At 38.0% G+C, this 25,578-nt stretch overlaps 1 protein-coding gene across 1 annotated transcript in view; it reads right to left on the minus strand.

Moving 5' to 3' along the window:
• Positions 1 to 7: 7 nt before the first annotated feature.
• The window catches only part of LOC127839791 (uncharacterized), a 173,090-nt gene continuing 147,519 nt past the window's right edge, over positions 8 to 25,578 (minus strand). Inside the window, 19 exon segments of the mRNA XM_052368178.1 lie at positions 8 to 2,871; positions 3,232 to 3,319; positions 4,016 to 4,109; positions 7,868 to 8,058; positions 8,765 to 8,840; positions 11,968 to 12,282; positions 12,810 to 12,999; positions 13,048 to 13,230; positions 13,279 to 13,587; positions 13,932 to 14,292; positions 14,418 to 14,660; positions 15,177 to 16,731; positions 18,727 to 18,970; positions 20,500 to 20,663; positions 21,098 to 21,235; positions 21,869 to 21,976; positions 23,928 to 24,018; positions 24,020 to 24,136; positions 24,994 to 25,186. Coding sequence (XP_052224138.1) covers positions 2,725 to 2,871; positions 3,232 to 3,319; positions 4,016 to 4,109; positions 7,868 to 8,058; positions 8,765 to 8,840; positions 11,968 to 12,282; positions 12,810 to 12,999; positions 13,048 to 13,230; positions 13,279 to 13,587; positions 13,932 to 14,292; positions 14,418 to 14,660; positions 15,177 to 16,731; positions 18,727 to 18,970; positions 20,500 to 20,663; positions 21,098 to 21,235; positions 21,869 to 21,976; positions 23,928 to 24,018; positions 24,020 to 24,136; positions 24,994 to 25,186 — 4,807 coding nt within the window. The 3' untranslated portion in view covers positions 8 to 2,724.

The raw sequence follows: 25,578 nt of genomic DNA on the forward strand, positions 1-25,578 counted from the left end.
GTAAATGGTATAATAACAAGACTAGTTTATTTCTGTCAACAGCATTCAACAAACAAACATAACAATTACAACCAACAAATAAATATCCAACAACAGTTTTATATATTATTATCTACCTATGTACTTGTGTAAAAAAAAAAAAATCAGATTGTTAATGAATGATAGTCAATAAATAGTGGTAAATAAAAAAGGGTTTTAATTGATATTAAGAAAATATAAATGAAGGTTTTTAAATATGAACTCGATTTCAATTGAATTGGCTAGTGTTAGGTTTTATATTTTGCGTACATTATTAAGGTCCAGGGTTTGAATCCCAGTGAGAGGAATAAATAATTTAAATTCAATTTGTTATATAATAAGTAAAATTCTTTAAACTATTAAACATACTTTATATTATATATTTGTTACTAAAAGCATTTGATGACATTTTCAAAAATATGAAAATCTGTGAACAAATGTATTTGAGAAGCATGCAATTAAATGTTCTTATATAATTGTCTACTGAAGCTTTAATTTTGCAGTTCTCAATAATCAGTTTAAAAATTAACACAAGAATCATGTTTAGCAAATATATAGAACATGTATATATATGTATCACATTAGTAATCACAAAACAATAGTACAGCAATAGTCATATCACATGAGCACATAAGACATTGGATTATATTGGGTGTCAACAACAATCAACATAGATATACATCAATATTTCCAGACATTTTCTACAATTTTAATACTTTTTTGCGGGCAATTGCACTTGGAATTGATTCATAGGGATTACACTATACTTTTACAGTGAACTACGCATATGAATAAATGCTACTATGTTCTATTAATGAAGTGCACTATGAAAAAACTTGATGGGTTAAACACATTGGTGATCTTACAGTTATGCTTGTATGAATACAAAAACACTGTACAAACGAGACTCTATACAAGACCTATACATTTAGTTCATTCATCTTACAAAATACAAAATACATGTATATGCTTCCCATAACCATCCTTATAATCCTATCTACATCTTTCAGATATTTATATTAGGCATCCAACATTAAGCTCGAGTCCCCGTGTTGTTATGGTATACAGTTTATATTGAACTTTTAAAGGGGCCTTTTCACAGATTTTGGCATTTTTGAAGTTTGTCATTAAATGCTTTATATTGATAAATGTAAACATTGGATCTAAAAAGCTCCAGTAAAAAATCAAGAATAAAATTTAAACAAGAGTGCCAAAACTGTCACAAGATACGCCCGTTGAAGGTTTTGGACACCATGCTCAATGCTTGAAATGCACTTAGTGACATCATGACCTCGTTTTTGATCTGTCATGACCCATATTTGAACTTGACCTACATATCATCTAGACACAACTTCTGACCAAATTAGGTGAAGATCGGATAAAAAACTACTTCAATTAGAGAGTGGACACCATGCTAAATGCTTAAAATGCACTATGTGACCTCGTGACCTCGTTTTTGACCTGGCATGACCCATATTCGAACTTGACCTACATATCATCTAGACACAACTTCTGACCAAATTAGGTGAAGATCGGATGAAAACTACTTCAATTAGAGAGCGGATACCATGCTAAATGCTTGAAATACACTACGTGACCTCGTGACCTAGTTTTTGACCCAGCATGACCCATATTTGAACTTGACCTACATATCATCTAGACACAACTTCTGATCAAATTTGGTGAAGATCAGGTGAAAACTACTTCAATTAGAGAGCGGACACCATGCTTAATCCTTTAAGTGCATTAAGTGACCCCGTGACCTAGTTTTTGACCCAGCATGACCCATATTCGAACTTGACCTAGATATTGGCTAGCCACAACTTCTGACCAAGTTTGGTGAAGATCGGATGAAAATTATTTTAATTAGAGAGCGGACACTGCTGTGGACGCTGCCCGCCAAGGGTGAAACTATAATACGTCCCGTTTTTAAAAACGGGCGTATAAAAAGGAAAAAGAAAGTAGCCCGCAGCAGGGCTCGAACCATGCAGTGACCTCCGGAGTCCTGGAGTAAAAACCAAAAAGAACGCTCGGCCATCCTGCCAAGTACGTATGAGTGACGTATTTTATACTTTATGTAAGCAATCTTCGTAGTTTCACAAAATTTAACGACAACAACAGAACTCTCCAAATTATTCAATCGGTTCGTGTTGCAACGCTTTATAATTTTCAGGTTTTTAAATTGTCAAAAGATGCATATAATGGCTATATTAGACCATGGTAAATGTTCAGTATTACTGTTCCCTCACAAATATAACTAAAACAAAAATTTGCGAATCTTCAACAACTTTTTTCAATTTTGTCAATTTACCAAAGCCTGAAAAGATCCCTTTAAAGGTTAAGGTTTTTTGTGCTAAAAGGGAGACAAGTCTAATTCCTTTTACTGGTCTTCTTGCAAGGGTTATGTTACTTAAAATGGAAAGTAATGTATGTATGTACCAAATTATACTGGTGAAGAGTATGTCAGTGTTTGTTTTTGCTAAATATCCGTCTATCAATAAGCTGCAGTGAGCCTGGAATGTAATAGAGCCCTAGTAGACAAACTCCAGTAGACCACTCTCCATATGACACTTTCTGTTTGTTATTTCAATTAATTTTGTTATGTTGAGGAGATTGCTTACTGTACACTTTTCGTACCATACATAACTATAATTTCCTATCCATCACATCACTTTCTGTATGACACAGAACTTCCTGTCTGTGACATTACTTCCTGTTGGGCATATCACTGTTGCCGCTAGCAATGCTGTTGTGGGATGAGTTACTGGACATGCGCCGCCTCATGTATGTTGGCAAAATGGCTGTCTTGGTCCTGGGACACAACTCCAGGATTGGCTCGTTGGTCCACAGTTGCTATGAGAAAGTAACACACAAGTGGTTATTTATTTATTTATTACAGTATGACCTCTTGTCAATAAGGTCCAGACAGTCTTGGCTTAAGAGACACTTACTTAAGCCATCACACATTGAATCGGCTAGTTCAGAGCATAGTTCTTATCAAATCCATGCAGCCATTTCACACCACAAGATGATAGCAATTTCTGACTACTGACAGAATAAATAAGAAAGACTTGTGACAGCATTTACAAAATAAAACATTCCGAAAGTTTAATGTATTATATCAGGCATGAGATTTTGCAAATTATGCAGTGTACCGTGTATCCCTTCTTCTCTGTAAAAGTATTAGACATTTTATCAGATTTTTTTTTTTACCTCATTTTCATGTTTCTTCCACTTCAAAACGGCCTCATCGTCCCCAAAGGACCCAGAGAAACTGAGGATGAGTGGTTCATTGTTGCAACTGAAAACATGTTCACAAGAATCTTAGTCGATTGAGGATAATCATTTTAAAATTGCATCAGAAAATAAATAAATAAACAAAGCATTGTGTATACAGATTTTACATACTGGCAAAAAGTTTCTATAATACATGTACATACACAAAGAAAATAGTCTTCAACAAAATACATGGTTGCTTATCAACATTTAACTGGTTAACACATGGCATACCTGGTTGCAAGGAGACACTAGATTGGTTCACACCTGACATACTTGGTTGCTAGGATACATAAGACTGGTTTCCAAGTTACATACCTTGTTGCTAGGAGAAACTTGATAGGTTCACATCTGACATGCCTGGTTGCTAGTAGAAACATTAAAGGTTCACAACTGACATACCTGGTTGCTAGGAGAAACATTGCAGGTTCACAACTGACATACCTGGTTGCTAGGAAAAACATTGCAGGTTCACAACTGACATACCTGGTTGCTACGAGAAACATTGCAGGTTCACAACTGACATACCTGGTTGCTATGAGAAACTTAAAAGGTTCACAACTGACATACCTGGTAGCTTGTGGAAACATGACAGGTTCACAACTGACATACCTGGTTGGTAGGAGAAACTTGACAGGTTCACAACTGACATACCTGGTTGCTAGGAGAAACTTAAAAGGTTCACAACTTACATACTTGGTTGCTCAGCTAGGAGACATACCTGGTTGCTAGAAGACACTTGACTGGTTTGTCCGAGATCTTCATTTTCGCCTCAAGGTTCAGGTCTACATTGTACAGCAAATCAATGTCGCTCCCTGGATCGGAATACATAACTTGTAAATATAACTCAGTTTGCCATTTAACTTAGATACAAGAGGTTGACAATAAAACAAAGATAAATTTTTTTTAGGTGGTACTTGGAAAAAATAAATGGTTTATTACAGGTTTATATAAAAAGTGTTAATTTTACATATGTATATTTCAAATCGACCAATAAATTTCATTGCTGTTCATTGGCTGATAAAAAAAAATTGAACAAAAGCTTGTCACAGTTAAGTGCAAAATCCCCCCCCCCCCCCCCCCCCCCCCCGAAATGTGTTTGCTTGTATGACAACATTTGTTATAGAGAGTAGAATAATATTTGTAAAACATGGCACCTGTGTCATCTATTTATTTTTCAAGGATCAATTAATGATATAGTGTTGGAATTATGCTGTAGAGAATTAAATATATGGAAATAAAAGAAAGGGAGGTAATTAAAAAAGAATACTATAAACAGTTACTGTTCTTGATCACTATTTTTCCTTAAACTCATTCATTCATTTTACAGTGAATACATTAGTGTTCAAATTAAAATATTATTGTAAAATTAGATAAAGGGAGATATTAAAATTGAAAAGCTAAAATATTTACTATGAAATCAAATCAAAGATCATTTAAAATTATAAATAAAAAATAAAATAAAATAACAAGGGCTGTTTGTAAAACATGCATGCCCCCAACATGGGCTGTCAGTTGTAGTGGAAGCCATTGTGTGAATACGTTTTTTGTCACTGTGACCTTGACCTTTGACCTAGTGACCTGAAAATTAATAGGGTATAATCCATGTGTGTACATGGTTGTCCCTGATTAGTCTGTGCAGTCCACAAGGCTTATCAGGGACAACACTTGCTCTACAATGGATTTAAGTTAAAAAGAGACCTCTTTAAAAAAATCAAACAAAAAGGAAAGAATTGCTCATGATTAACCTCATACCCGTAGCCAGGGGGGGTGCGTTGGGTGCGCTCGCACCCAATGTTTTTTGACAAGTACAAAAATGTGTACTAAAAGTTGCATCCAACTTTATTCGACACAAAAACGGTTATTTATATTTTCCCTGAATCCAGTGAGTCTTCGTATTTAAGCGTTACAATATTGTTGAATTCAATAGGCTACCGACAGGTCACCATATAATTAAATTTCTCTATGAAGTCATTTCCAAGATAGACCGTGATTTTTATTTACAATTTTTAACCGCAGAATTGCTGAAATCAATAGAAGTTTTGACAGCAACATGTGAGAAGATCTATTCTGTTATAATGAATTTAAACCTTATAACATCTGATCAGGTGAACGTTTATGTTTAATGTTCATTTATTGTGACAGATCTTGAGCATAATGGGCAAATACGTCCTTTTTCCAATGTCCTGGTATACACTGTTAAGGACTTTGAGACCAAAGTTTGTGTTTATAGGGTCTTTATGAAGCCTGAAGTTATATATGTTTCTGAAATTCGTTAAAAAAAAAGATAGTTAATTTGTTAAAAATAGTTGACAAAAGTAAAAGTAACCAGTTATACCATTTTGTTTCTGTTTAGTATTCAGGCAGCAGAATAAGCCTGGTTTTCAGGTATTTACACACGGGCTGGACAGAATGTAAACACACCGTTCAGAACTTTATTTTTACCAATATGTCACGTTATTGAAATACATTTGCACAAATCTTTCGTGCATTAATGACAGTTTTTCTTGCAGTTTGTGCCGATCCTTGAGAATACGTCTGAAATCGGTGACAAAAGTTCAATTTGCCTGAAAGATATTTGTGCAGTATAAATGAATTAAAAAAAAAAAAGAACACATGCTTATTATATAAAGTAATTCTGATGTATTTCAAATTGACATACAGTGGAAACTGACCTAACGGCCACCTTAATTTACCGGTCACCTGCAGACAACGGTCAGTCTGGAATCTCCCCGACGAAAAACACTCTATATCACACTTGAAAATAACAGCCACCTGTCCATAACGGCCAAAGGCCACAATATTCCACTCCAAAATTCATGTTTGACCTGAAATCAATGGTCACGGGTCAGTCGTCTCGAGTCACGAAAATTAAAAAAACAGCACATCATGTGTCCGTCTATTTTGCGGTTAAAGCGTCTGATAGCTGTAATTGTCTTTGATATTATAAAAGCGGCCCGACTGCGAGTAAACAAATACTATGGTGTTGAGACGGTTTTGACATTGATTACCTAAAGAACGTTGCTTTGTCAAAGAACAAACAGGTGATGCTTGACTCCATCAGGACGAATTCTTTGCGCACCGGGTCAAGTGAGCTAGTGTGCAAAAGAAGATAATCGAGTGTGGAGTGAATTGTTTTAAGTGTTGCGAGTGATAATGGTTGTGTGTGTTTTTATGTCTTTTGCGTGATAAGTAATCTTGTTTTTTGTGCATGATGTGCTATGTTGTTTTGGATAAAGAATGAACGAATGTTTGTATTTTGTATGAGGTTGTTGAATTAAAATGCTTTTTGTGTGATGTTTGCGTACGAATATATTTTAACAAACTTTTGCGTCTTTTTCTTTGAATTAGAACGGTACAATTACACCATACTATCGGTTTATGACAGCGAATCCACTTTTTAGACTTGTACGGACGTGACGTCAACGGCAGTGACAAGTTTTATTTACTGAATGAACGAGATGCATGAGTAAACAATTATACCAGCATTGATAAAGTCATTGCTTTAGTTTAACAATATGAAATTTAATCAATCTATAAGATATTATTATATTGTATTATTCAATGTACACACGTAAGTTAGTTCTGTCATTATGCTTAGTTAACGGCAATGAGCCTTTGTTTTACACTGTATGCAAACGACTGGGTGGAGTAACAACGTAGCAATACTATCAACTGACAAGAAAATTGTTTTTACAAAGTTATTTGGAAAAAATCAGCACTTGCCGGTGTGTTGACTGCCATTAAAAAGGTCACGTGATCCTGAACCTTGGTATTAATTCAAATTCCAGATGACTCAGTTTTGTTAAACAGTTTTTGTTGTACAATACACTATTAGCACGTTTAGAGCAATGCTAGGCCTCCAGTACTATCCATAGTAGCAGGCAAACAATTGTTTTGAAAAAGTCAAATATTTCCTTTTAATTTGCTTGACTTATGAATGGTTAAATTTTGGAATGGTAAAATACACTAATTTTAGCAAGATTCCAATAAATAATGATATTTTATGTCGTTCTTATTGTTGATTTTACTTTCTATAAAAGTGTTGTTGCATATGTAAACAAAGTATGTGCGCGCATACTAGTGTCGGGTTAAACGCCGTATATAATTTAAAGTATTTCTGTGACTGGTCAATAAAGGTGGTAAATTAAAAACGGTAATGGGAAATACATGTATGTTATATCATATACATGTTGATCAGTCACTGAGTATGGTCAATGAAAGGGAAATTTCATATAAAATGCTCTATAACTTCAGTCTCTAAATACAGATAAAAAGTCACCAGAACTTTTCATTTTCAAAATGTGTCTAGGGGGAGGACCTTCAAACCCCTGATTGCAGAAGGGGAACACCCGCTCCCGCACCTACCCCCTTCGCCACTTCGTTACTCAATAACATTCGTTGATGAGAAAATTTGCACCCCCCTTTTCAAAACCCTGGCTAAGGGTCTGAACCTGTCGGGGTTTAACATGCTAATCTTTGAGGACACTTGAGGAACATGCATTAAGCCCCCTTTTCTCCAAGCTCAGCTTAATTTCTAAAATAAACTAATAACATAATTCCTCATTTATACCCATGGAGACATCACTGGGGCTGTGACTAAGACAGCGCCTGTTGCGCGCAGGCTGGTGGGGATATAGCAGTTTCCTGTCCGGGTCCGGCTGGGATGGAGTGGAGATGTTCTCGTAGCTCGACCACTTGGAGCTCGCCTTGCTGCTTATGCTCGGGGTCCGAAGGAAGTCTGCAAAACGCTTCTCAGTGGAACTGAAAAATACAGAAATATTTTTTGGTATAATAATTCTTTATATGCCCAAATACTGAGTTAGAATCCTGTTAAGTTCCACATTAACCAAAGTGTAGTGTTTATAGTGTAATGCTGAATGCATGAGTATGAAGTGCTAATCAGGGACGACACTCTTTTCTTTTATGGTATATTTTGTTTAAAAGATGTCACGTCTAAAAACAAATTTAGTCCAGGCGGAAAGTGTCTTCCCTGATCAGCCTGTGCAGACTGCACAGGCTTAACAGTAACATCACTTTAAGCACATGCATTTAGCCTCATTGTTATGCAGTTACATACAACTTTTAGAAGTTATGTAGTGGACTCAAACAATCATGTATAAACATACAGTATGAAAAACATACCATAATTACATTGTTTAGTGCAGGGTGAAGCAAATGTTAGATAGCAAATGAGAGCTTGTAAAAGTGAATCATAAAAATGATGTAGCAAATGTGAGCTAGCGGATTTCAGGTAGTACAGTGATGTATTAAATGTGTAGTAGCAAATGTGAGGGATCACATACACTGCAGCAAATGTGAGATAGCAAATATGACATAGGTAATGTAAGGTAGCAAATGTGAACTAGCAAATGTTGGCACTTGTGACGTAGCTAATATGAGGTAGATAATGTGACACTGCAAATGTGAGATAGTAAATGTGATCACTGTAATTGACATGGCTACCCACCTGGTTGGAGATGGCGTGGTGATGTTGCCGCTGTACAGCTCTGTCCATTCCAGGTCATGGTCTATGATCTTCAGGCCTGAAACACCAACCACTGGGTCATTAACTAACCTGCATTCTGGAATATGCATGGCATAAATATGCAGTCTGCACAGGCCAATTAGGGACAACACTTTCATGGAAGATTTTGTTTAAAGGAATTATCTTATCTTATTTGAAATCCAGTTAAGGACAAGTGTTGTCCCTAATAAGCCTGTGTGAACAGCACAGGCTATTCATGTACTACACTTTAGGCACATGCATTAACTCTTTCAGTGCTGGAACCGAATTTTGAAGGCCTTTGCAAACAGTTTGGATCCAGATGAGACGCCACAGAATGTGGCGTCTCATCAGGATCCAAACTGTTTGCTATTCTGATAGTATTATTTGAAAAAATTGAAGAAAATGCTAATTTTTGAAATTCAGCAGACAACATTTTAGCAGACGACAAATTTCCCAGCATGCAATGGGTAAAGACCGGATTTCCCAGAGCGCGACTCAACTTACTTGATTGATACAGATGTCCCGATGACACATGTCTGGACACAGACAGCTTTATTATATACCTGTTTAATGCTTTTAACAAAATACAGGTTGTATCAATCGTTGAAATAAAAAATCCCGTATTAAGCTACTTGCTGTTTCCAATTCCGTATTACCTTACTAGCCGGACTACTTCGACCCATTTAATGACGTCACATTACACGCACCGAAAATAGAAATATTTTATATTACGAAATATATTACGTAGTACATCGTGTGACGTCATTTCTGTGACAAAACACAATAGTTTTATCTAAACTCTGTAAGGACATGTCGGACATGGTGTTTTTTAACAGTAAACTATGTGTTAAAAACGTATTTTGGAGTGTGTGTTTATCATGCATAAATGTATATTTCGATAGGAATACAATAAAATAGTGTGGTTCAAACTAAGTTTCGATAAAGACATGGAAGATAGAAGTGGAAGTGCATATCGTTTAAACGTTTTTGTTCTAAACACAAACTAAGTTTCGATAAAGACATGGAAGATAGAAGTGGAAGTGCATATCGTTTAAACGTTTTTGTTCTAAACATCGGATTACAGTTGTCAACTTAATTGTTATAAAAATTGGATTAACGATGGCATTAAGGTAAGCGTGTCAGAAACCTGTGTTTTCCAGGTTCGAATGTTTACACGTTAATTTACATAAAATGTATTCATACCCGTCTTAAATAAACTATGGTGTACAGTTTTAGTCATTGTTTTGTCAGTTTTGTTAAAGTAAAAAATACATTTGTTAACTGTTTTCGTTAGTTGTTGTATATAATAAAAGGAATATTACGCTTGTCAATTGTTCCAATAGTTTGTATCACTCTCGTGACTTGTGCTATTTCGCATCACACTCTATGCTCCGCCTCTCGTGTGATACGTCATCACACAAGCCACTCGAGTGATACAAACTCTTGGAACAATTGACTAGCGTAATATTCCGTATGTATTGTGCCATGTATGAATATAAATGACCACTTAGTATGACCTTGACATGTGAGCTGGGGGCACAGGTTAGTGCATAACCCCATGGTTATGCTTTGTGGCAAGAAATGTTGGTATTGCTTCATGTAAGAGGAAATAACAGTCCAGAAAAAACGTATCATGACCATATTTGACTCCAAGAGTTAACTTTATGTTTGAAGACATAAATGTATTGGGCAACATGCAATACCTATATGCATTTTATCATTTTGAGCAAGTTTAAAATCCTGATTAATTTTAAAGTTAAAAGCTGTTTTATTCCCATATGTTGCCTACAAATGAGTATTGGTGTGGGAAAACTAGGCTTAATGCAATGCATGTGCATAACATGACAACACTTTCAGAATTTATTATATTTTTATGCCCCTGGTAGGGTGGCATATAGCAGTTGAACTGTTCGTCAGTCAGTATGTCAGTCAGTCTGTCCGTCCGTCCGAAAAAACTTTAACATTGGCCATAACTTTTTAAATATTGAACATACCAACTTGATATTTGGCATGCATGCGTATCTCATGGAGCTGCACATGTTGAGTTCTAAAATTTCAAGGTGAACATCATCCTTCAAGGTCTAGAGTCGAAAAAACAAATCCAAGGGAAGTAATAATCTTTAAATGGACATAATTATCTGACCTGCCAACGTATATATTTTTGTTAAATCAATCAAAGCGGCGCACTAGGCGGCATTGTGTTTCTGACAAACAAATCGTGGTAAAAGGTCAAGGTCATCCTTCAAGTCTAAGGTCAAAAATACAAATGAAAGGGAAGTAATAAGCTTTAAAGGGAGATAATTATTCAATATTTAACAGAGCAACTTGATATTTCGCATGCATGTGTATCTCATGGAGCTGCACATTGAGTGGTGAATCTACAGTCACGGTAGTGGCTTTTAACTATTTGCTACTAAAAATAGAGAGTGGCTTTTAATTATTTGCTACTAAAAATAGAGATTTGTTAGAGACAATTATTTTCAAGGGAAGTAATTTTTATAATTATAAATCTCATATTATATATTTCCTTACCAATAATTAAACTTCTTTTCACAGTTACTGTACAGTTTTTAATTCAGATTATTTAAATTTTATAACTTAACTGAATGATTTGTCAAAGTTTTTTTAAATGATATAATTATCATTTCTTTACTGTACTTATATGTGAATAGTTGGTTCATTACGTACCTCTGGACTTATGTCTATAGGTACATGATGAACTCTGGCTATGATCTCTTTGATAAACCACAGGCCTTGGTTGTCAGTAATTTCTGACTTGGTCATTTTCGCTGTCTACAGACCCCACCCCCCCTGGTTGGATTGGACAAAATCCAAGGGAAGTAATAAGCTTTAAAGGGAGATGATTTCTATACCTGCCAAATGATAAATAAAATTATATTTCAAAGCGGCGCAGTAGGGGCCATTGTGTTGCTGAGGAACACATCTCTTGTTCATTTAAAGAAAGTCTCTTGTTAGCAAAGATCCAGGTCAGGTGGAAAGTGTTGTCCCTCATTAGCCTGTACAGACTGCATATGCCAATATGGGTCGACACTTTACGCAAATGAATTAAGCCCTATTTTCCCAGAACGAGGATGATTTGATTTATGCTTACAGATTCAAATTGCCCAACAATAATCCAATCACTACCAGCTACTATACCTTACCTAGTGATGCCTGCCTACTGGCCAGACTGGGCGTCTTCAAGAACTCAAACATTTTCTGTCTCTCCGACCCATCGCCTGCCATATCCACTGACTTATGACTACCCAGTCCAGATTTCACTTCTGACTCCAACCTGCTGCACTTCTCCTTGATTGCGCCAAGGTCAAGGGAGTTTTTACGGGAATCACGGTCAAAGCTTCCCGCCACATGACTGGAGTCGGTGGACATTCTATGGCCGCTGCCTGCTGGCTGTGTAGGGCAAGAGTCAATGTCTGTGTCCACGCACACGCCCGAGAATTCCAGTCGATATTGCACTTCTTCAAAATAAATGCAAACAAAAAGGAGGTGAAATTCATGATGCATCATTTGGAGATAAATACAAATACAAAGTATCAGTGTTTTTTTATGACGATTTTAAGATAGGAGCCTGGGACCTTTGGATATGAACAAACCACATTGTTTTCACTAAAATAAGGTAAAGGAGTGTTGTTGCTTTTTACTAACAATAAATGCTTACAAATTTAAAATACAAGTGTTTGTATTATTATATTTGCCGAGTTTTAACTCCTACAGCTGCGTACGCAGATAAATTAATGTACCAGTTTGATAAAAATAATTTGAAACAATTTAAACAATTTTGGCAGTCATTTGGGTTTTTTGTAAATACTTTTTGACATTGACATCAAGGCCCAATTTTGGCCCAAGCTGTGACAGAAAAAACTGCGAAATTATTACTTATAGATGAATTCTTATAAAAAAAACAATGATTATTCATGTACATATTTTGGACATAATTGAAAATATGCTTTTAAACTCTTATGGGCTTAAAAACGTAACTAAACACTATAAGTAAACTCTATCAGCTGTCCTAGGGTCTTTGGCTGTCCCTCTAGGGAATTCAGCTGTCCCTCTAGGGCATTCAGCTGTCCCTCTAGGGTATTCAGCTGTCCCTCTAGGGTATTCAGCTGTCCCTCTAGGGTATTCAGATGTCCCTCTAGGGTATTCAGCTGTCCCTCTAGGGTATTCAGCTGTCCCTATAGGGTATTCAGCTGTCCCTCTAGGGTATTCAGCTGTTCCTCTACTATATTCAGCTGTTCCTCTAGGGTATTCAGCTGTCCCGCTATGGAATTCAGCTGTGCCTCTTGGGTATTCAGCTGTCCCTTTAGGGTATTCAGCTGTATCTCTATGGTATTCAGCTGTTCCTCTAGAGTATTCAGCTGTCCCTCTAGGGTATTCAGCTGTCCCTCTAGGGTATTCAGCTGTCCCTATAGGGTATTCAGCTGTCCCTCTAGGGTATTCAGCTGTTCCTCTACTATATTCAGCTGTTCCTCTAGGGTATTCAGCTGTCCCGCTATGGAATGTAGCTGTGCCTCTAGGGTATTCAGCTGTCCCTTTAGGGTATTCAGCTGTCTCTCTATGGTATTCAGCTGTTCCTCTAGGGTATTCAGCTGTTCCTCTAGGGTATTCAGCTGTCCCTCTAGGGTATTCAGCTGTGCCTCTAGGGTATTCAGCTGCCCCTCTAGGGTATTCAGCTGTCCCTCTAGGGTATTCAGCTGTCCCTCTAGGGTATTCAGCCATCCCTCCAGGGCATTCAGTTGTCCCTCTAGGGTAATCAGCTGTCCCTATAGGGTATTCAGCTGTCCCTCTAGGGTCTTTGGCTGTCTTCTAGGGCATTCAGCTGTCCCTCTAGGGTTCAGCTGTGCCTATATGGTATTCAGCTTTCCCACTATGGTATTCAGCTGTCCCTCTAGAGTATTCAGCTGTTCCTATAGGGTATTCAGCCTGTCCCTCTAGGATATTCATTTAGCTGTCCCTCTAGAGTATTCAGCTGTTCCTCTAGGTAATTCAGCTGTCCCTCTAAGGTATTCAGCTGTCCCTCTATTGTATTCAGCTGTCCCTCTAGGGAATTCAGCTGTTCCTATAGGGTATTCAGCTGTCCCTCTATGGTATTCAGCTGTTCATCTACGGTATTCAGCCGTCCCTCTGTGGTATTCAGCTGTTCCTCTAGGGAATTCAGCTGTCCCTCTAAAGTATGTAGCTGTCCCTCTAGGCCATTTGGCTGTTCCTCTATGCTGTTTAGCTGTCCCTCTAGGATATTTAGCTGTTCCTCTAAGGTATTCAGCTGTCCCTCTAGGGTATTTAGCTGTCCCTCTATGGTATTCAGCTGCTCCTCTACGGTATTCAGCTGTCCCTCTATGGTATTCAGCTGTTCCTCTAGGGAATTTAGCTGTCCCTCTAGGGTAATAAGTTGTTCCTCTTGGGTATTCAGCTGTCCCTCTAGGGTATTCAGCTGTCCCTCCAAATTTCCACAGTATTCAGCTGTTCCTCTACAGTATTCAGCTGTCCCTCTAGGGTTTTCAGCTGTTCCTCTAGGGTATTTAGCTGTCACTCTAGAGTATTCAGCTGTCCCTCTAGGGTATTCAGCTGTTCCTCAAGGGTATTCGGCTGTCACTCTAGGGTATTCAGCTGTCCCTCTATTGTATTCAGCTGTTCCTCTAGGGTATTCAGCTGTCTCTCTAGGGAATTCAGCTGTCCCTCTAGGGTAATAAGTAGTTTCTCTAGGGTTTTCAGCTGTCCCTCTAGGGTATTCAGCTGATCCTCCACATTTCCACAGTATTCAGCTGTTCCTCTACAGTATTCAGCTGTCCCATTCAGGTATTTAGTGTAAGTGGATGAATTTCTGGACATTAATTTCCTGTATTAGTACACAATTTCTATGGGTCTGTGTGAACTGAGGAATCTTGAATTTATTTGAGCCTAGGGTTAGGTTGTATATTTCTTTATAAGAGACTTCTTTTAAAGGAAACAATACACAAAAAAGTGGAACTTGTCATCCCTGATTAGGGATTAGAACTAGGCTCACATTAACATTAATGATGTCAATCATTTATTATTTCCAGCCACTTATAACAGAAAAGGATTTTTCTGTCTTGTTTTTGGTATTTAGTACTGAGAACAGACCAGTCTTAAATTTATATTATATATATGTATATCATGAGAGGCAATGCAATATAGTGTTCATAAGGAAATCACATGGTCTTGATAATATGTGAACTGCTTTAAATCATGAAACAAATTAAATACACACCTTGATCATTCTTGTTCAAGTGGACAACCTTCACAGATTTCTGTGTGGAGCTGCCATCTGACCCTCCAGACTCTTGCCTCATACAGACCTTTGACCTTTGCGACCTTTTGTTGTCATAGAAACGCCTCAACTTGGCTGCCAGGTTGAGAGAGGACGGCCGCTCCAGGGTGACCGCTCTCCGAAGACTTCTGTGAGGCCTGGAACACTTCCTCCTCCTCCAACTGACGCAGGCCTTGAATGCCTTCTGGTGACTCTGTCTTATTGTGACTGAGGCGAAACGATTCTAGTGGACTGTAACCTGTTGTTTCTGGTGTATAACCTGTGACTTTAGAAGCTTTGTCACCACATTGCCTCACTGCGTAGCCATGTTCAATGCTAGAGTCTTTCGTAATGGAAGACAACCAGTATCCTATCTTCTCCTGGCGTGTTAAGTCACTCCTTTCATACTCTTGACGAGGGAACATTTTCACTTGTTCATCATATGGTGTTCCAAACATCTCATCATTTATTTGCTTATGCAACTCAGAGTCTGAAAAACTTGTTCTTCTAGGCGCCATCGAAGCATGCGTCTCTCCAACTGCCTCACTTTGCATTCCATCTTTAGTATCTTTCCTGCCTGGCATTCCAACCGTTAAACGGAACTGTTCATTATTGCAATATCCATTTATCTCCTCCATATTGTCAAAATCAACACTTTTATGAACAATCAAATCCCCATCAAAGTTCTTCATTCCATTAAACTTACAATTATACAGCCGGTCACCAAATTTCCTCATTTGGGCTGGTGAATTCGTGAGTGACTGTGTAATCTCCTCATGTAGCTCACCAAATTTCCTTATTTCTGCTGGGGAATTCGTGACTGATTTTGTGAGAGACTGTCTTCTCTTCTCATGTCTTTTTATGACCTCCTGAGACAACAGCAGCAACTTGCAGTCTTTGCATTTTGTTTCAAGTCTCTTGCACTCAGAACACAAAAGGCTCATGTCCTCCAGAACAGATGACCTCCGGCGACCTTTGTTGTACACTTCTAAAATCTTCTCCTCTTCCTCAATGCTAATGTCTTTCATGCCGACAGCAAAGTCCCTCATTGGATTCTCTGCAGTGTCCAATTCACTATCAATGGAGATTCCTAGTGGCGAGACCTTCTTTAAAGGGGACACTGGGGAGCATGGCGGATCTGGGGTATTTTGTGGAAGTATTGACTTCTCCAAAGGTGACACTGGTGACCTTGGTGAAACTGGGGTGTGAGGTGGAAATATTGGTGTAAGGGACAAAGAAGGACTGCTGGAAATGTAGTCATCATCAAAATTAATACCCAGCCCATTCATATACAGAATTGTGTTTTCAGTGATTTTATTTTCTTGGTGATTGTCCTGAGAGGGATCCAGATAGATGCTCACATAAGTTGCTTCCGCTGGAGCCTTAGCCCTATGGTCTGAATCACTACATAATGATGACCCATGGTCCACTGCAACTTGAGGTGCCAATATTTCTAGACCGAGAGAGACCAGACTTGCTCGGCGTGCCTTCTGCTCAAGCCTTGCTTCAAATGCGTCCTCCTCTACCTCCATGCTGCTTGTGTCTGCCTTCGTAAACAGTCGTCGCCGTACATGCCCTGAATTGTCTGACTGGTTGGAATGATTTTTCCCTCTTCGAGACTTGTCCATTGTCACACAGCCTGGGAACAAATACTTCATAAATATTTGTACAACAAGAGCTATGTGAAACACAATGCTCCCTACTGTACTTTGGAACCACACAGCAGCTATTTTAGAAAAAATTGTCAAGTCTGTAACTTTGTCTAAATCAATGGACTGGAACAAACCTCAAACTTGATGGGTTAGTCATGTAGGTAGATTTACACACCAAAAAAAAAGGTTGAAAGTGTTTTGGAAAAACTTTATTGAAAAGTACAGGGCCCGTAACTTAGCCAAAATCAATGTACCAGAGGGAAATTTGAACTTGATCTTTAAGTTATGTAGGCAGACTCACACACCAAAAATCAGGTAAATATCTGAAAGTGTTTGGGGGAAAAGGCTCTGGAAATGGATACAAGAGGGAGAGACGGACAGACAGACAGACAGACAGTGTGACTGCTATAAGCTACCCTACCGGGGGCATAAAAGGTTACAATTTACTAGATGTAATAAGCTATTGCATCACCAGTGATCTGTCATTGTATTGATCATTCTAATGTTTTCAGCATAATTCTTTTTTAAGAGTAATGGCATATATACTTTAGGCTACTGTGCTATATTTTTTTACTGAGATGTAAAACTAATTGCTTCCAGGAGCTGTATTCACCAAACCATGCTTATACTGAAGTCTAAGAATAAAGGATGTTTTAGAAATTGAAATATTCAATAATTGCTTAAATTTTGAGCCATACTTTTCATTAACCATCTCTATCTGCATCAGTCTGCAGGTAGAATAGTTTGGTAATTACAAAGTCACCAGGGGTAGACTGTATATATACAAATGCTGGATGTATTTTTCTTGGTTCTAAGTGTAGTCTTTATTCATAAGTCTAAGAATGAGTTGGTAAATATGGACCCCAAATAGCAATTCTAATAGGTTAGTGTTTTGTTCACCTCTTGGTGATGGTATCTTTATTTCCCTCATTGGAGGTAAATGGGGAATGAATATAATTACATTCTATGCTTTCCTGCAGTAACTAAAGACTGTTTTTTCCATGTTACAGTGAAAATTTATTTTCACTGTTTCGCTGTGAAACAATGTAATTTATTTACATCATAATGTCATAATTCACAAAAAACTTTTTGTGTAATCCTTTAAAATTGTAGACAAAAGATGCAAAAGGGTTGCATAAAGAGAAAGTTGTTTGTTCCAGTAGATTAGATCTTTATCCACTCTCATGAACTGTGCCGCTCATGAAAATATCAATAATTTTCACCGCATGTCAATTAAAATCAATATCAACCAAAACCAACAAATATTCCCGTTATGTTATTGACATAAGAGGAAATTTTAAGAGAAGGTGACAACTTCTGGTGTACAATCAGTTTTATGCAAAAAACAAGAACAATATTATATGAAAACAAGAGATGTGTTTGTCAGAAACACAATGCCCCCCTACTGCACGGCTTTGAAGCCATATATTTGTCCTTTGACCTTGAAGGATGACCTTGACCTTATCACCACTCAAAATGTGCAGCTCCATGGGATACACATGCATGTCATATATCAAGTTGCTATCTTCAATATTGCAAAAGTAATGGGCAATGTTTAAGTTTTCGGGACGGACAGACAGACTGACTGACAGACAGACAGACGGATGGACTGACAGTTCAACTAGTATATGCCACCCTACTGGAGGCATAAAAATCTTACAGCAGTTCATTATTAAGAAGGAATGAAAATGACCTCCCAACTGTAAGAATGATTCTTTTATCTGAGAAAACTGATCTTAATACATGTGTGTAAAGTTTCATCTAAGATTAGCCTGTGATGTTTGCTTAGGCTAACCTGGAACAACACTTTCCGCCTAAACTGAATTTTTTTCTTAAAAAAAACAACTTCCTGAACAAAAAATACCATAAAAGTGGAAAGTGCTGTCCCTGCACAGGCACAGGCTAATCAGAGATTGACACTTAAGGCTCATGTATGAAGCCCAGTTTTTCCAGAACCCAGTTTAAATGTAAAAAGCACCCACCAGAATCCTCGCTGTGGAAGGAAGACGGCGAGTGTCGCCCGTTCTGTTTGCACTGAAGGCTCAATTGCCGCAATTCCACACTCGACCTTCGACTAGAGTTGCCTCCCTTACTAGAGCGCCTACTGCCACAGAGAGCCTGGGAGAGCAGCTGGTGCTCAAGGCTTGAGCGCCTACTAGAGACGCTGTCTTTCTGAGAACGGCTGCTGCCACTTGACTTAGCCTTGTACAGGGCCTGTTGCAGTAACTGTAACAGAGTGAAATTGGCTAAAATACCTGGGTGTTACAGTATACTGGTAATGAAATAACACCATTAGTGATTGCAAGACATAGCTGAGTTTTCCATGATATCGACTAATCATACTAAATACAGCACAGTTTCATAGTTTTTGTTATGCTCTGCAAGAAACAATACTGGGAAGAGTTAAAGTAAATGATCATGTGTATGTTTTGTACCTTAGACTTATTTGAAACTTGTATTTTACAATAGAAGATTAGTAGAGCCAAATAACATGTCTGTCAAAATTAAGGTACTTGATTTTGTTCAACAGAAAATAACGTATACCTTGTGTTTGTTCTCTATCTCTAATATCAGAGTAAGTAACTACCGCATACCTTGTGTTTGTTATCGGCCTCTGACATCATAAAGAGTAACTATCATATGCCTTGAGTTTGTTTTTCACGTCTGATACAAGAGTGAGTAACTACGGTATACCTTGTGTTTGTTCTCTGCATCTGATATAAGAGTGAGTAACAATTTTGTTTGTTCTCCACATCTGATATCTAGGAAAGTAACTTCAATATATGTTGTGTTTGTTCTCTTAATCTGATATAAGAGTGATTAAATACTGTATAGCTTACTGTATACCTTGTGTTTGTTCTCCTCAGCTGATATCAGAGGGATTAACTACCATATACCTTGTGTTTGTTCTCCTCAGCTGATATCAGAGGGATTAACTACCATATACCTTGTGTTTGTTCTCCTCAGCTGATATCAGAGGGATTAACTACCATATACCTTGTGTTTGTTCTCCTCAGCTGATATCAGAGGGATTAACTACCATATACCTTGTGTTTGTTCTCCTCAGCTGATATCAGAGGGATTAACTACCATATACCTTGTGTTTGTTCTCCTCAGCTGTTATCAGAGGGATTAACTACCATATACCTTGTGTTTGTTCTGCTCAGCTGATATCAGAGGGATTAACTACCATATACCTTGTGTTTGTTCTCCTCAGCTGATATCAGAGGGATTAACAACCATATACCTTGTGTTTGTTCTCCTCAGCTGATATCAGAGGGATTAACTACCATATACCTTGTGTTTGTTCTCCTCAGCTGATATCAGAGGGATTAACTACCATATACCTTGTGTTTGTTCTCCTCAGCTGATATCAGAGGGATTAACTACCATATACCTTGTGTTTGTTCTCCTCAGCTGATATCAGAGGGATTAACTACCATATACCTTGTGTTTGCTCCCCACATCCGATATACATGTAGCAGTGAGTAACTTCCGTATACCTTGTGTTTATTTTCTCAATGTCTGATATCAGAGTGAGTAACAGCCATATAAATAGTGTTTGCTCTGCACATCTGACATAAGAGTGAGTAACTACCATATATCTTGTGTTTGTTCTCCACATCTGATATCAGAATGAGAAAGTTCTGTATACCTTATGTTTGTTCACTGTATCTGATATCAGAGTGAGTAACTAACATACACCTTGTGTTTGTTAAAGGCATCTGATATCAAAGTGCGTAAGCCCTACAAACCTTGTGTTCCTTCTCTGCGTCTGATATCAGTGAGAGGCTCTCTCGTCGTGCCTCAGCCTCCATCTTGCTCTCTGTCTCCTCCTCAAGGTCGCTCACATGCTCACTCAGCTTGCGCAGGCGCTCACAAAGGTCAAGGTCGTTCTCTGAGTGGTGCCGATCAAGGCCTGGGAATGGGCAGGTTGAAACATTTCAAACACTCACTACAGGAGATACATAAGCCTGATTTAAGAAAAACAGGCTTTTCAAGATTTAGCAGGATTTAATATCTACTGGGCAATAAATGAGTCCTCACAAGTGATCAAAAGCTTTAAATCGAATTTCCCAACATGACCTTGTTTATGTGACCTCATGACCCAAATTCGAACTCGTTAGATTCATGTACATCTCTGTGGAACTCATATTCTGGGGCAAGTTGTGTGAGACCTAACAACAATCCAGAAACTGAGATTAGAAAGAAGCCTGAGTACCATTGATGTCATGGATGTTGTGGATAATGCATGTGTGTAAAGTGTCATCCCAGATAAGCCTGTGCAGTCTGCACAGGTTAATCATGGATTACACTTTGCGCTTTTATGGAATTTTTAGTATGAAGGAGTACCATTGCTATCCTGGATGCTGTTGTTGCTGTGCAGATTGTTGAGGTTGGTCTCTGAGGAGCTGCGTCTCCTTAGATACCGTCGGGCGTGGTGTACGGACGATGTCTGGTTAGACTGAAATTCATCTTGCTCACATCCCGCTACACAAACAGAACATTGCACATTTGAATAGGCTTACATAAAACTACACAAATAGAACAATTTCAATATTTATTAGATATAGAGACATCAAGAACTTACAGGCAAATGTTTAGAAGATGTGAAAAAAATGGCATAATTTTTCTTATTGGCCGATCAGGGTTAGGGAACTTGGTCAGTGACCTCACACAATAACCCAGAACAAACATGTGAAGTTTTATATTGAATACCTGTAATAGAAACAGTGATACTGCAATGTAGCATGTTTACCATAACACAGCATTACACAGGCACAGATGCAGAGGCGAGTTATATAGCACAAAGCTTTTGATGAATACCGGAAGTAATGAGCTAAAAATACACCTTCTTTAAAAGTGCATTTTCAAATGTATGATATACTGAAAATTCTAATTGCAAAAAGTTCAAATTAAAAATGTTTATTTTAGTTAAATAAGGAACAAATTAAATCAGAAGCAAAATATGCTTAAAACACCCAGTGACTTTGAATGATTAGAAATGGAAATAACTATGTTCAAAATGTATAATGTAGAAGCATTTACTTTTAAAGTAAGGTTTGTCATTAATATTTGAAATTGTACAGGTCCCACATATATAGTGCCTTGTAACCCACTTACAAAAATCCAGGTCATCGAGGGAGTCCATCTGCACCTCGAGGCTTGACTGGATACACGAGTCCACACGTACCCTGGGCTCGATTGACTGACCATGGGATGTTCGTCCCTCTGGAAAACAATACATACATCAACATGCTCATGGTTTAAAAATATTTTAAACCTATGCATTTTCCCTTGATTGCATAGAAAAACTGATGCTTTTAAGGCAATATGGTGTCAATTGTCTTGGAACAACAATTTAGCAGACTTCTGAGATAACTGGGCCAAATGCATGGGCATAAAGTGTTGTCAAAACTGGGCAAAATGCATGAGCATAAAGTGTTGTCAAAACTGGGCCAAATGCATGAGCATAAAGTGTTGTCAAAACTGGGCCAAATGCATGGGCATAAAGTGTTGTCAAAACTGGGCCAAATGCATGAGCATAAAGTGTTGTCAAAACTGGGTCAAATGCATGAGCATAAAGTGTTGTCCCAAATTAGCCTAAGCAGTCTGCGCAGGCTAATCAGGGACAGATTTTTTCTTTCAAAGGAAGTCTCTTCTAAACAAAATTCCAGTCTAGGCATTAAGTGTTGTCCTTGATTAGCATATGTAGACAGCACAGGCTAATCTGGGACAACACTTTCACAATGCATTAAGCCCAGTTTCCTAGATAAAGATTCAATATCTAATGTTTTAGTCGTTAATCCTGAGTTAGTTCCTATGTTGGGGATTGAACCCAACAACACCTAATCAATAGGATATTAAACAACTGAAATTCCAGTTTATCAACAAAACAATATATGCATTTGAATGTCATTGCATGGTTTTAAATTACTGAAATTATTAATTGCCACCATTCTGCACAAAACACCCATGACTTGTAGAGAACAAATGAAACAAATATTTCACTTTCAGTAGAACATCTTTTTAAAATATCTTATTTGAAATGATTTATGATGGATATGTTTGGTACTTAAATCTAGTTCTTTTTTATGTGACATTCCACTGAAAAAGTCTATGGTGTCAGATTTTTTTTTAAACAAGTTCAAAACCAAACCAAGCCTAAAATATAATAAACAATTTGACTTGGTAAATATGCTTACAGAGTTTGCAAGTGAGAGGTAAATGGGTCCTAGGATAACATGAACACTTGAGCCCTTAAAGATCCAGTGTCATCTACAGACTTGGGACATCTTCAGCATCTTGCACTATCCCCTAAGCCCAACTTACAAGTCTTCTGAGGGCGATGGCAACATTGGTAAAAAATCCCAGTGCATGCACTATCAAGAGATGTGTTTGTCAGAAACACAATGCCCTCTACTGCGCCACTTTCAAGCCATATATTTGACCTTTGACATGGAAACATGAACTTGACCTTTCACCACTCAAAATGTGCAGCTCCATGAGATACACGTGCATACCAAATATCAAGCTGATATCTTCAATGTTGCAAAAGTTATGGGCAATGTTAAAGTTTTCGGACTGATGGAGAGACTGACGGACAGTTCAACTGCTATATGCCACCCTAATGGGGACATAAAAATCTACACTCACACATTATAACATTGAAAGTTTGGTTGGTTAGATGTCCATTGGAAATAAATTCTACACAGTTTACCATTTTGGAAGTAATTTGGTGATTGGTGTTTTAACTGACCAAAGCCTCTTTTCTTGTTGAATCAACCCAACTTACAAGCCTTCTAGCGGAGATAACAATATGTCACAGATAAAATGTACCAAACACACACAAAAGGTCTCATTGGCCACTGTGCACTGATCTATTTGGATCAAAATTATATCTTTGGCAAATATCCGGGCAGCTGGGGTAAATTTGACCTACTTTGGCTCAGAATTAACCTTTTCCCCTGAAAGGTCAAAGGGGCAGGTCCACACATGTATGCACTCATGAAGAGCAGTTGGACCTGTCAACAGTATGAAATAAACACACAGGCCCCAACTCACCAAATCCTCTATTCTTGTTAGGCCTAACCACTGAAATAAACACACAGGCCCCAACTCACCAAATCCTCTCTTCTTTTTAGGCCTCACCACTGAAATAAACACACAGGCCCCAACTCACCAAATCCTCTTTTCTTGTTAGGCCTCACCACATAGGACATGCTTGAGGAGGTCTCTACAGAGGGAGACCGCTCGGTGGGAGTCTTGAGCTGCTGCGGACTCGAGTATCTCGTACACGCTGAGGTTCCCCTCACCGGTGCCAACCCACACTGTGCTGCCGTGGGACAGGATGGACGTGATACGGGCTCGGTTGAAATATGCATCATCCTCCTGCAGAGCAAGTTGTGAAATATACATGCTACCTCAGTAAAAAAATGGGGCTTATATAACGCATGTGAGTAAAGTGTCATCCCACATTAGCCTGTGAAGTCCATTTAGAAGAGACTTTATGTAAATCACTTCTAAAATTCAACCCTCCTTAAAGCATAACATGTCATTCCTGATTAACCAGTGCAGACTGCACAGGCTTTTCAGGGCCAACACTTTACCCACATTTAGCCCCTTTTTCTCAGAGAAGCTTATATATTCAAGGTAAATCATCAACTGTTTATAGTTAGAGAATAGTAGCTTTGTTTTGAATACAACTAAATAATTTAACCCTTTCAGTGCGGGAACCGAATTTTGAAGGCCTTTGCAAACAGTTTGGATCCTGATGAGACGCCACAAAACGTGGCGTCTCATCAGGATCCAAACTGTTTGCTATTCTGATAGTATTCTTTGAAAAAAAATCGAAGAAAATGCTAATTTTAGAAATTCAGCAGACGACATTTTAGCAGAAGACAAATTACCCAGCATGCAAAGGGTTAAGGAGGCTTTGAAAGCCTAAACCACAAGCCTTGCGAGACTTTCCCTTGTGAAACACTTGCATGGTATTTTATTTATCCCATCATTTCTGCACTTTTCAGTCTTCAGCATATCAAACAAAAGGAAACTGTCTGAAAACTAAATTTAACACCAAATTAATCATGGAAAATAAACCAAATGTTGACAATATAACACACATGTATACAGAAATGTTGAATACACCAACATTTCTCAGACACGGTATTATTTTATTACTGGGGGTATTATGATGGAATAAAAAAGATATCTTACTTTAACCCAGCTTATAACAACCGCTTAAGTACCTTTCGTAGTTGCGGGTACCGGTCTGTTCGGGTGTCGTAGAGCATCCGGCAGTTAAGGGTCTTGGGATCCCAGAGTTCTAGGATGGAGGATCCACGCAGGGAAATCCAGATCCCAAAGGGGCCATCACACAGGGCCAGGATGTGATCATATGGATTCACAGACACAGAAAATATGTCCATGGCATCCAGGGTTCTTCAATAAAAAAGTTTAATCAATTTTGATCAAAACCAACAACATAGTTTGCTCTGCTTTTCAATTTGCCTTTTTTTGTCAAAGATTTTATGTACATTTATTGGACAAGTGAACCTATATTGTTTTCCATTGATTACATTAGTGATCCATGTGTCATTGTTTCAAACTGATTGGATTAAATAACCATGTGATATTGTTTACCATTGATTGGATGAGTGACCCTTGTGCTACTGTTTACCATTGATTGGATGAGTGAACCATGTGTGCTGTTGTTTACCATTCATTGGATAAGTGAACTGTATGCTACTGTTAACCATTGATTGGGTAAGTAACCCTTGTGCTACTGTTTACCATTGATTGGATGAGTGAACCGTGCGCTGTTGTTTACCATT

This window comes from Dreissena polymorpha, chromosome 7, assembly GCF_020536995.1.
Source record: "Dreissena polymorpha isolate Duluth1 chromosome 7, UMN_Dpol_1.0, whole genome shotgun sequence".
Taxonomy (NCBI): Eukaryota; Metazoa; Mollusca; class Bivalvia; order Myida; family Dreissenidae; genus Dreissena; species Dreissena polymorpha.